Here is a 12,504-nt window from a genome sequence, read left to right as displayed (position 1 = left end):
CCAGTTCCTATAAAACGTTATAAAAATAAAATCATTATGTTCAAACTGTTTAATAAATATCACACAAGCTAAATATCATATAGCACGCTAGATATCGTGTAACAGGCTAAGTATCATATAATAAGGTGTTCAGTAGTGTCAATGATAACCTCCGGCAAATTTAATCTAATGGTTCATCCGATAGTTTGCCTCCTATACTACATTAATTTAAAAAATGCTACAGAGGTTGAAAAACAATGATAAATTAGAGCTATGTATAGTTAACGTTGTAATACTATTTCGTTACCTCCAATGAACACTACGCCAACTTAATTTCTGGATCTGTTCGGTTGTAATTTTGTTTTTTATTTTACAAAATTAGTTTTTTGTTTTTTTTTTCGATATTTTTTTAAACTTTTTTTTCCACAAAATTCGGGGAGCATAAATAAGGCTGTTTACAAAAATAACAGAAACTGACCAAAAAATAAAGTTGGCGCAGTGTTCATTGAAGGTATCGATTTCTTCGCAAAAACTGGATTATAATTTACATTCTTGAGACTATGTTATAGTGTATGTATAATTCTTACTAACAGAATAAACAGCAACGGTGCCCCATGCAAAATTATGCCGTTATTACCATAATTTCTAAGAAATTTGGTGTACCTAGGCGTTTCTAAGTCAATGATGCGAAATAAGTAGCAAGAGTGATTGTATAAAACTGATTTATTTGTAATGCATTAGAAGTTGACGGTTAGCCTGTTTATACACAATAATGTCAATTGTAAAAATAACATACATAAATTGTATATATAAATCATGGTGTGGCTTATAACATGTAGTAAACGAATCTAGCAGTAGATAACGAATTTATTGCTTAAGTTGCGTGAAATATAACAGTTACTAGTCTTCTAGGAAAAAGTATTGGCCCGCTCTTTTCTGCTCTATGTCCTGAAAAAAAAAGATAATATTATTAATAAGTATACAGACCATCGAGTATATAACCAAAAATAGAGATGAAATAAGGGTCATCCATCACTGGCAACTCATCGGGCAAATGGAACTCACAAATTATAAAGCTGAAATAGTACAGCGCCAACAACTGAGCTGTGTGTACGTGTAATAAAGACAATATCGCTAACAATGGGGGGCTGTTCCATTTGATGGTGTGGGAAAAACAGCAAAACAATTACAAAACACACGGAATTACATTTCATTGGTAATTAAATATGTAATTTTTCATTCTTCGTCCATTATAGCAAAGCTTAAGTTAAACTGGTCGATTTGAAGTGAAACAATTGACGTCACCACAAATGAGCGCAGTTGCCACCGTAATGATTTGGCAGAATAGTTTTCAAACAAACTAAATGACATTTCGTCACTATTTAATTTTCTGGTTATATACTCGATGATATAGACAAACACCTTGCATTATTAGCCTACCTCTAAGGATTGTCAAAACATTTTATTATAGGGATGGTGGGGAAAACAATACACATTGAATATGTGGTTTGGGAACTAAGCAAATGAATATTTTGTCATAATGATTTGTCCTAGACGCTATAAATCTACGTTCCTTTGTACCACGCGAAAGTAGGGCTCTGTAATTTCAAAAGTAATATATATTTTATGAAATATAAGTTTTAAAAAGTTGCCACGTTTCAGAAAACGACACGTTCAACAGACCAAAGCGGAGGTTAAGGACAAGAACTCCACCATCAGATGGGAATAATAACGATAAGGAGAGAGATATTTTATAAAATAAAGAAACTGAATTTTATTCTTCTTTTATAGGTTGCAATAGTCTCTGCACGACTGTGATGAATTACCAAGTAATTCAATACACAAAATTACCTTGACTGAAGAATGCTTATTGATCCTGGGTCGGAAATTGTTGGGGTCTCTTCGGAAGGTGATGCCCAACAGTTCCAGGAAGCGGTTCATGCCGTTGAGTAACGACTGCGGGCCATGAGCGGTAGCATGCGCTGACGGCGTGCCTTCGAAGACGATGACTCGGTCCGCCAGGTACGTTGCCATGATGAAATCGTGCTCTACTACGAAACCCGTCCTCTTTGCGTGTAGAATGAACCTGGAGGATCAAGTAAGGGTTTTATTAAGGCGCGGAAAAGGTTCACAGCTTTCTCACAAATATTAGTTTTTTTTTTATACAAGATCAAGTGATGGAATGAACAAGTTGTGCACCTGATGGTAAGCTGCACGCCTGTCCATAACAGTTGCTGTGCCACTCAGAGCTTTAAATCGCGAGATCTGAAGAGCACTGCCGCTGTGCCCGTCACCCTGAGACATAAGTTGACAAGTCACATGTGCCTGTACTTTCACCATCACCCCTTACCCTTCCAAACCGAAACACAGTAATGCTGACATTACTGCTTGGCGGTACAAACAGGTAAGTAGTATGCAGCAATGGTGCCTTTATCTTATGCAATATGATGATAGAGCGATGAATCCTACGGGTTTGAAGGACACTGAGACATTGACCTATATGGAGATAAAAAGTTTGCAAATTTGGAACACAATCAGGAGGTATTGTTGTCTTACCGTTTGATGACCTTGGCAGCAACCAAACGCTGTTCGGAATCTAGGTAGGCCGACGGCTCATCAATAAGATATACGTCCGCGGGTTTCCCTAGGCACAATACGAGCGCAACGCGTTGCAACTCTCCTCCTGATAGGTTCTGCACCTCCTGGTCCATGATTTCTTCTATCTTCATAGGTTTCATCACATCAGTTATGAACTGTCAACAATAATATTACGTAAAGTAATTGCGATTTATGCGAAATTATTATAGCGGTTCGTTAGCAACTAGTCTTCATTTTGTATGCATTATAAACTACATAGATCTGAATTTGCTGTTTAATTCTATCCTGTTTTGCTTTGATGTGCCCTATTCATGTTAGTTAGAGATCGAGTAAAGCCGTAGTAGGAACTTTTTATTGTTTAAAGATTGATCACAGATAATAATCGAAAATACACATTGTAAATTGGGGCATTCAGTATTTCAAATTATGATAACATTTAAGTCAGACACTGTCACCAGAGACCCACAGTTTTGCTTTACAAAAGTTAGTTAGGCATAAAATCATCTTGCATTATATATTATTTGTCCATGGGTCGGGCTATCTTTCTTTTAAGCCGAATTTTAAAACAAATGTTGTACTAGGGCCTAAAAGTTTGATTTGAAACAATATAAAATGAAACAATTCGACACATCGTTTTGGATTTCAAACTCGCTTTCATATCAGGAAGTTTCTTAAGCATTATAATCATTGGAAGATTAGTCTTCTGGCCATGCCGCTGCAATTTAAAGCTAAATAAGGTAAGCAGAGAGAAAAATACACAGAAATATACAGTTATTTGAAGTGTATTGTTACCTGTGGATGTACATAAGCATCTCTAATCTTATCATGCAGTAGTGAGCGTACTAGCCCCTGTGACTTAGGTGAGATCTTCTGGGGCTTATAGCTAATATGCAGTTGTGGCAGCGAGCCGGACCCTGCACAAACATTATTGTTATTAGTTATTAGACAGACAGCTGCCAGATGATGTACTTTGAGCGCTTGTCCACTGTTTCTGGACGATATAATAGTTTGGCAGTGTTAAACAGTCCTCAGTACACTTTCTTATGAGTTTGCAACCATTTTGAAAGTTTGTAAAAAAAAAAAGAATTAATGTCTTTAACACTTTTCAATGTTCAGTTGTATAATGGTAAGAAAATAAACAGCTGTTCCATACATTATGTGCGACTGAGTAGCGTGAACAATATTTACTACGGATGCTTTTTGAACACTATCCGCAGGCTGATCCAGTAAGGAAACAACAGCTAACTACAACAAAACAACACAATTTTAATATTTCTCAAACTGGTGCTGTCTTAACACACAGCTTGTACCAGTATACAGAATTTCTTGCAAAATTTGTATCCATTGCTTATTTCTTTTTCAAATTAAACAATTTCCTTATATGCTGTACATCAAAAGAAGTTATTTAATGTTCATTTTAATGATAACTAATAAGTGTTAAGAAAAAAATCTAAATTTATTACAAATAACGAAACTATTACGAAAAAAATATTTTGTTAAAATTAAAAAAATATATTGTAACTGTAAAAATTATTAAATAATAGCAATTAAATAAGTTTTTTAATAGTCAGTCGGACCTCCCAAGGCATTAGCGACTGCTCTACAAAAGTCTGGTATACGAAATATGAGGTTGTCAATTGTCGCCCTGTGGAATAAGACACCAACTATGGAAAGATGTGAAAAAGCTCTTCTTTAAATTTGTAAATTTTGGAGAAAATCAAAGAATGCTTTTCTCTCAAGCAAATCCCATGTATACTTAATGGGTTCAAACCCATTCCATCTCAAGATCATCAACTGAGTGGCCCTGTAACAACGTGATATTGTATGCGCAGAGCATATTCTTCAGCTTTGCAGTGTGTGCACATACATTATCAACCCTAAACATGAAATCTTGGTTGAGCTGCAGTCAATGAGGGATTTACCATGGGTTACACAACTTCATTAAAACATTATTATTCCGCCTTGGTATGGATGAACTTCCTGAGAATGTTGAAGTTGACTATTGAGATCATCAAACTCACACTGTTCTTGAAAAACAAAAACAAGACTTGTCAGAAGAAAGATACTCGCTCACTGGTTTCAGTCCAGTGCAAATGAGCCTTAGCCCGCCATAAACAATGTCCTTGATTTCCATATTGTGGAGATGGAATTTTTAGTGGTCTCTGTGTATGAAGAAGGACTTCATATAGTCTTCTTCTAGCACATTGTTAATTATCAACCACTTGGCGCAGTAGGGCCAGCACGACAGGGCGCGACATTCACGAGATAAAGAAAATAAAATAAAAAAATTTGCTTTATTTCTCATGCAAAATTCATAAACAAACATTAAACAAAGAAATAAATTTAAGTTAAAATAAATAAAGCATGTCATATGGGTTCATGACTCAGCATCCTAGGGCTATGCTAATGCCTAATGCCCTTAGTGTTATTCTGCCATGGCTTGTCCTAAATTGGAACACCACAATTGAAATATATGTTAAATACAAAAAATTAAAATTAAAATTATTAAAAAAAGTAGGATCTCTGTATGATAATAGTAGTACCTCGAGCTTTATGTCACTCGCGCGCAAATCGCACCCCTATTGTGCTAGCCCTGCAGAGACAGCAGTCTCTCTACCAGTGGTGGAGACGTAATATGGGGCTGTCTCTGTGCAGTATTTTGCACAAAAAAAAACAATGCAATCCTATCTCTGTATAGTGAGTTGTATCTTAATTGGTGAGGTTTGTCTGCATCTCTTGTAGTCCTGTAGCATGCCCATAATCAGCATATTACACTTAGTTGCCAGTTTAAACGATGACGACACATGACGTTCAAAATTACAAAATTTATAAATTTTTTGACATAAGATTACAAACATAAGTGATAATAAACTTTGAATTAGAAAAACCTGTGTGCTGAGCCCTTGCAAGGTTTTTCCCTATTAATTTCATAATGCCTTTGCTTTTTGTTTTATTTTCTCAATTTCAAACCATAATTTAATACACTTAATTTACATTTATACATTTCAGTAGCCAACACTTTTTCTAAAAGAAATATTGAATAACATATTATACTTTGCTTGATCTCTACACTTTGTTGGAGAGGTATACATCTATTAAGTAAATTGTGTTTACTTTCATAAACACTTTAAATTAAAACTGTTAAACTCAATAACAATGAAAGGTTATTAAATTACATACACTTATCGACGCAACACTATTAACAAAAATTTGCGTTACAATAATCATGCATGGGTAGGTATAGCTTACTAAGTACGTGTACCTTCTATAGGCAGCGAAGATTCGGCGTGTTTCAAGCATTTTCGGAATATCGGATGAAAAAATAGGTCGAACAAATCCGTCCGAGTCATAATAAATGCCTAGAATTTAACTAAATTCATCTAATATACTTAGATTACAATAGACCTATTATAACCTCAATTACAAAACGAGTGCTTCATCATTTTATATAAATTTGTGCTAAATGCAATGTAATACCGAATTTAAACATAAAGTACACAACAAGCTTGGCGAATTCGATATTATACGATAGAGAAAAACTATCTATCGAGTCATTTAGCAACTTTCACATATTTGCTTTGTATGACGTTTCGTGTGTGTTGCCATTTTAAAATGACTTAAATTCTTCCGAAAAATTACATTTGAATCGGATACACGCGTGGCATGATGGCAATCGATAAGCTCTAAAATGGATTAGTTTCCCTGCCCGTGAATAAATTGAAGTAACGCTTACCCATTAATTTAATTTAATTTAAAAAGTTTAAATAATATATAGTCTGACAAATTTTATTAATATACAAAATTCGCACCTTTACAAGGAAAGTGACCCAACACAGAAGTCCAGCTTTTTAAGAATACGCAAAACAAGAACAACAAGTACCTTGAAATTTGTAAATAAAGGTCGAAAATAGTGATGAAAAATTGAATTTCATAACCTCAAAAGTTGTTTCTAATTATTTCAATATTTAACAATTAAAAAAAAATAATTTACAAAAACTAGTCGCCATAGCGACATATCACATTTTTACTGTACTTTTTTGTTGACATCCCAAGCACCACACTGGTAGAGCTCCATACCAATTTATCTAGACTGAATCTTATGATCGTCTATAGATATAAGATAAGATTGTTTTAATGTTTTTATGAAGGTTTTTTAAGGGCAGAAACTCTAATAGATGGCAAAAAAGTAGGTAAAAACCAAAAACAAAGATCTGTAACAAACACATACAACAATGCGTAAGGCTTGCTGGTTCATTCCGTAGGTTAGTTGGCAGAGTATCTGAATCGAGCCGGATCAAATGACAATTTTCTTAATGTTTCCATCTTTGTTATAATAATTATAATAAACTCTAATAGAGTTAATAGTATTTTTTAAATCCCTCTTAAATGCAACTGGAACACAGTTAAAGTGCAGTCTTAGCAGAGGCACATCCAACTCAAAATGGAGCATTTATGTACCATCAAGTGGAATTTCAAACATATGAAAGAGACCTATACAGTCAGTCTGTGCCATTCGAGCTGTAATTGGTCAGTTACAAATTAATAACCTAATGAACAATGATTTTTAAAGTCATAAAATAACCTCATTTTGTTCTTTTTTTAATTAGGTCACTTTTATTCTAAGGTGAGAAATGTCTTTGGAACACGAAAAGAAAAACAGAAAAAAAATAGGAAATGTGATTTGGACTTTTTAACAAAAGGTTTTAATAGTAATAGCTTACCTTCATCTGGCTCCAGGTTTCCAGCTAGCATTCTAATAAAAGTGGTTTTCCCAGTGCCATTCTCACCAAGTAGCACCAAAATCTCGGAATCGGAAAATTCTCCAGGCATCACGCGGAGAAAGAAGTCGCCCATTTTCTTCGTCATTTCAGGGTATTCATAGTGGTTCATCCTTTTAATCTGTGTCAAGCATTGTTGTCACAATAATGATTTACTATAGGTACAATTGTTAAAAAAAAATGTGTGTTTCTACATACTTCTTCCTCTGTAGCTGATTCTGCCACTTTGAAAACAAGAGATTCTGTCCTAAATCTCATGTTTTCTGTTGGCACAAAGCCGTCGAGGAAAATGTTGATGCCTTCCCGCACGGAAAATGGCATAGTCACAACACCGTAGGCACCAGGCACACCATACAGGCAGCAGATAAAATCAGACAAATAGTCCAATACTGACAAGTCGTGCTCCACTACAATAATGAACCTAGACAAAAACAATGGCAAGTCAAATAAAATTAAGTATTTATTGCTAGTGTATATATAGGTATTAAAAATGGAAATGCAGTTAAAATAATAACAGTCTTGTTCAACAAATTCGACATCCAGTTTATTTAACTCAATGTGGAATTTGTTGACTACATACTGGGACACTTACAGTATTACAAACATTATTGAGGTGATTTGGGTTATTATACCAAATATACATATATACAATTTCATTACCAGTTGTGACAGCATTGGACTAATTTACTTACTTATCGGGATGCATGAGCGAACGGATTGTGCGCGCGGCGTTGAGACGCTGTTTGACATCGAGATAAGAAGACGGCTCGTCGAACATGAAGATGTCACCATTCTGGATGCACACCATGGCACACGCGAAGCGCTGCAGCTCCCCTCCCGATAACGCCGCAATCTCACGGTCGCGAATGTGTGATAGATCTAAGTGAAAAATAAACTTTAATTATTATGCGAAAATCTGTAAATTATACTCTTTTACATTACTTTTATTAAGTCCTAAACACATAAGGTAGCTGTATTGATTAATCCTCAAAATAATATTTCCAATTAATGGTTACAACATTGACTGTTTTTCGTGGCCTAGACTTTGACTAAAACTACTTACCGAGCATTCTGCAGATTTCAGTTTGGTTTTTCAAGTCATCTTTCTTGTCAAGTAATTGTGCAACAGTTCCTTTTACAGCCTTGGGAATCTGATCAACATACTGAGGTTTGATCAAGGCCTTCAGATCATCTTCAAGAATCTTTGTGAAGTAATTCTGCAGCTCTGAGCCGCGGAAGTGAGACAATATCTCTTGCCAGTCCGGGGGATCCTAAGATGAAATATTAATTGAAACAACAAAAAAAAAATGTTCAAAAATCATTTCTGCAGTGTTCATTTCAATACAAGGGATTAAAATACGTCACATTTGAATGACACAATTTTTAAGTTTCGCACAAAAACTTTCTTACAGCAAAACGCCCAAGATTAGGCTTCTGCTTGCCAGCAAGGATCTTGAGAGCAGTCGACTTGCCAATACCATTCTGACCGACTAGCCCAAGGACTTCACCGGGGCGGGGGATCGGCAGCCGATGGAGCTTGAAAGAATTCTTGGAATAACGATGCGTGGTGTGCTTCTCAAGGTTCGACGGGATGTTGATGATCGTGATCGCGTCAAATGGACATTTCTGTAGAAATTCAATGTAGTATTATTTCCCCACTATGACACTTATGTCAATTAATATTATAAATGTGTGATATAATAATATATATTTCATAATTAACAATATAATAAATACAATTATGATAATCATTGTGATGTATTACTTTGTAACAGACAATAGTATTCTTTAAGAGCTATGCACAGGAAAATTATATTGTCACTACAATGTTTCAATAATAATATAATAATAATAATGTCACACTCACCATAGCACCGCTCTAGGGAAACCCTGTGTCGCGGGTGCCATGGACACACACATAGACAACCACAAATTACACCCAAACTCACGAGAAAAATAAATGTAGGCCATACAAATATTTCTCCCGGCCTAGGATTCGAACCTGGGACCTCTATGTGGCAGTCTGGCTTGGTAACCGAGGCCACAGAGGCAGTTATATTGCACACAATACAAGTGTGTTGCTTTGTGTAACAATTTTAAGCCCATTAAAAGTTAATAAAGAAATAATTTTTAAGTGCCTGTGTGACACGAAAGGGTTCTAACTAGCTACATAATCATAAATAGGAAACAGTATCAATTGCTTTAATTTCATAATAACAATTTTGGATTTTTGATAAAATGGTAACAATAAATAAAATTGAGTATTGCAACGTAAATTAAACAAATAATAATGAAATTCATGGGTACTACCATTGACTTACAAATAAATGGATGACGGGTCTAATACAAAAATCACGAACAAAATGTCCCAAGTCAACCTGTTTAAACGTAATAGGAATATGAAAAAGCTAAAACATTGAATTTAAATTGTAATGTCATCGCAGTACTGTCTAATTTTGCTTGCTTCGCTGTCAGTCGAACAAACGAAGACTAAAGCATGAATGACGCTCTGTATACGATTTTAACGCCCTATAAGTTCGGACACATTTTAGCGCGGACCCGACGTCCATATAATTGTAAGTCAATGGGTACTACGCACATTGTTCTAAAGTAATTCTCAAAAAGCGCAATGTCAAAGGTTACATGATATTAAAGGTTTGTGTATTCATAAGTGACCAATTTCGCAGCAGCAGTGTTTTATCATGTATTAACCATTGTATATTTATTATATGTGAGAAAAAAACTATATATTTTTTTATCCAGTTCTTAAGTTTTCGCGATTGTTACACATAGGAAATGAAACTATTTTTCCGGATTTAAATTGCGTATATTTGTTTTTTCAAACAAATGGAGGTTTCGGGCCCTTTACAGGTCCCATGGCAACGGTTGAAACATGGGTTTGTTTGAAAAAACTAATATACGCAATTTAAATCCGGAAAAATAGTTTTATTTCCTATATATATTTTTTATTTGAATTATGTCCAAAAGAGTGACTTCAAGTTTTCCACTTATTAAATTTAAACCAACAATACATACATATTTAGCACTAACTAATCTACTCTTTCAATAATGTGGCTAAAAACAGTTAACATGCCAGTACTACTTTGGAGTAATTTCATGCTAAGGGAAGGACACTTTAATAAATCAGACCATGTGTCTGGTGTAACAAATCACAACATTTACTGGCATTTATCACATATAAGACAACAGTTTATGAAAGTATAGTTTATCTTTCATTCATGCCTACCTTTTCACAAAAGGAGACAAAACTGCAGTGTTTATTTAAAAAAAAACTTAAAACTACATTTTTGCTTCTGCAAATGACATCATGTTATAGAATAAATCTTAATGTTCTAACAAAACCTGTTGAATATGATCACTGAAATGTAAATTTTTAAATGAATAAATTATGGAAGGAGGGTAAGCAGTTATTATATTTTTTATGTTTATCTAGAAGTAGAAACAATTGTCATTATTACATTGTGAGTGGTTGTAAATCCTTATTTACAACCACAAAATTAGGCCTTTATTTACACCTTGTAGTAAGTAAGTAGTTCTGATCTATGTTACACAAAAAACAATTAATGAAAAATGGTTCTCAGAAAATTCTCACTAGTGTAACTGCATGTGAACTTCAGCATAAACTAAGTCGAATTATTTAACGTGGTACCCTACACACAATGTGGCAAATCTAAAATTCGTAAAAACATGCAAATGAGGCAATGTAAGCTACCTTGACACAAATACCGCACCCGATGCATAGCTCCTCGGAAATAGTGGCGATCTTGTCATTGGGAGTCACCTCGATGCACAGCTTCCCCATGCGTACCACTGGGCAGCTCTTCTTGCACTCTTGTCTGCATCTCTTAGGTTTGCAACGGTCAGCGTTCACGATCGCGATACGCGTAAGCTTGTCCGTCTCCTCATTATGTTTATGTCGAGACATTACTGTCACAGAAAATAAGCTATTTATTAGCAAGGAAATTAGGAAAAAAGAAGAAAGTTTACTTCAAGTTATGTGGCACAGTTGACGAATATAACCTCAACACTTTTGGATGTTGGATAAAAGGGAAACTGTATGATAAAGTACATTTGACCACACAAAATGTTACTACGTGGCCAATAACAAAGAATAAGAGGTAAAATGTGTAAATACCTGAGAAAAGAAGGCGAACGTAAGCCAAAATTAAGCCACCGTTCGCGTGTCCTTACTCGTTTTTTAGCTCGTAATGTCAAAAGGAGCAAGTATGAAACTGGCAACACTTACGTCAAGTACGTACAATTTCGTCTAAAAAGAAATTTAAAACACAATGATGGAAAAAAATGTAATACAAAGTTGTAACTAAAACGGACCATTTGCTATCTGCAAAGTAGTCCGACGCGCAGGCTGGAGACTACTCACACACCATTCTACATATGGCCCACGTATGGAATTTTGCACGTATGCATTATGCATATATATCTTGCACGTAGGTATGTATTACGCGGCGGACGGATAGGTGGACTGTAAAGCAGGATAATGAATGGGCCCTTTTAGACAGAGTATATTTTCCTAATGTAGGTGCATGTACAGTGAATAATACCTCCCTCTGATATCCCGGAATGGATAAAAGTGAAAGCTAAAAGTTTGTACTTGTACTCAGAATTGCCAAACTTTTTTTTAAATATAATATAATTATTAATACAAATATCGAACCTGTGACTACGGTGTACTGTACCGTCACTCTGCAAATGTGCTACTGGTCAAGTCATTCATTATCCTGCTTTGCAGTCCGCCTAGTCGTTCATCGGTGTAATGTTGAATGTAGTCGGATCGTGCAAGCCTGCAATGCGTCTTGCGATATTCCTTATGTGGCCCCACAGACATATATCTAGATAGACGCCGCAAGGGTACGTATTTCGCGTGCCCAAAGTAAGTGAAATTCATTTACTTGCCGCTGCTATACACTTCAGAACGCGCTCGACCGTTATCGTAGATAGACACCGGTCGAAAATGCGAGAAATGCATAATTGTTCCATTATAAAAAGCACCATGACTGTTTGTAAACGGGTAAACAGGGACGTTTCCTTCCGTGGGCAAGTGATTTTGTAATCAGAAGATGCATAATTTATTTTAAAAACAATTATTTTGGTTTTGTATGAATTTCGA

At 35.2% G+C, this 12,504-nt stretch overlaps 1 protein-coding gene across 1 annotated transcript; it reads right to left on the bottom strand.

The window, feature by feature from the left end:
* Window positions 1-727: 727 nt before the first annotated feature.
* On the bottom strand, window positions 728-11,303 carry LOC113239324 (ATP-binding cassette sub-family E member 1). The gene is made up of 10 exons (XM_026476259.1): window positions 11,089-11,303; window positions 8,766-8,981; window positions 8,419-8,626; window positions 8,048-8,234; window positions 7,554-7,776; window positions 7,299-7,476; window positions 3,370-3,491; window positions 2,536-2,732; window positions 1,831-2,065; window positions 728-927 (listed from the first exon to the last, which is right to left on the bottom strand). The coding sequence occupies exons 1-10, from the start codon at window positions 11,299-11,301 to the stop codon at window positions 880-882; spliced, it is 1,827 nt and encodes a 608-aa protein (XP_026332044.1). The 5' UTR covers window positions 11,302-11,303; the 3' UTR covers window positions 728-879.
* Between the last annotated feature and the right edge of the window lie 1,201 nt (window positions 11,304-12,504).

The sequence above is a fragment of the Hyposmocoma kahamanoa genome, unplaced genomic scaffold (genome assembly GCF_003589595.1).
Source record: "Hyposmocoma kahamanoa isolate Upper Pololo Valley unplaced genomic scaffold, ASM358959v1 99879, whole genome shotgun sequence".
In the NCBI taxonomy this organism is placed as follows: domain Eukaryota; kingdom Metazoa; phylum Arthropoda; class Insecta; order Lepidoptera; family Cosmopterigidae; genus Hyposmocoma; species Hyposmocoma kahamanoa.
The sequence above is the reverse complement of the archived record's forward strand: the minus strand, read 5'-3'. Positions and strand labels throughout refer to the sequence as shown.

What these genes read in the sequence shown, in the direction of transcription:
- LOC113239324 (XM_026476259.1), bottom strand. Translation starts at nt 11,301, where the DNA reads ATGTCTCGACATAAACATAATGAGGAGACGGACAAGCTTACGCGTATC. An exon ending in TGAAATCTGCAGAATGCTCG is followed by an intron (nt 8,235 to 8,418) that starts GTAAGTAGTTTT and finishes TTTTTCACTTAG; the next exon opens with ATCTATCACACATTCGCGAC. An exon ending in ATGCTTATGTACATCCACAG is followed by an intron (nt 2,733 to 3,369) that starts GTAACAATACAC and finishes TATTGTTGACAG; the next exon opens with TTCATAACTGATGTGATGAA.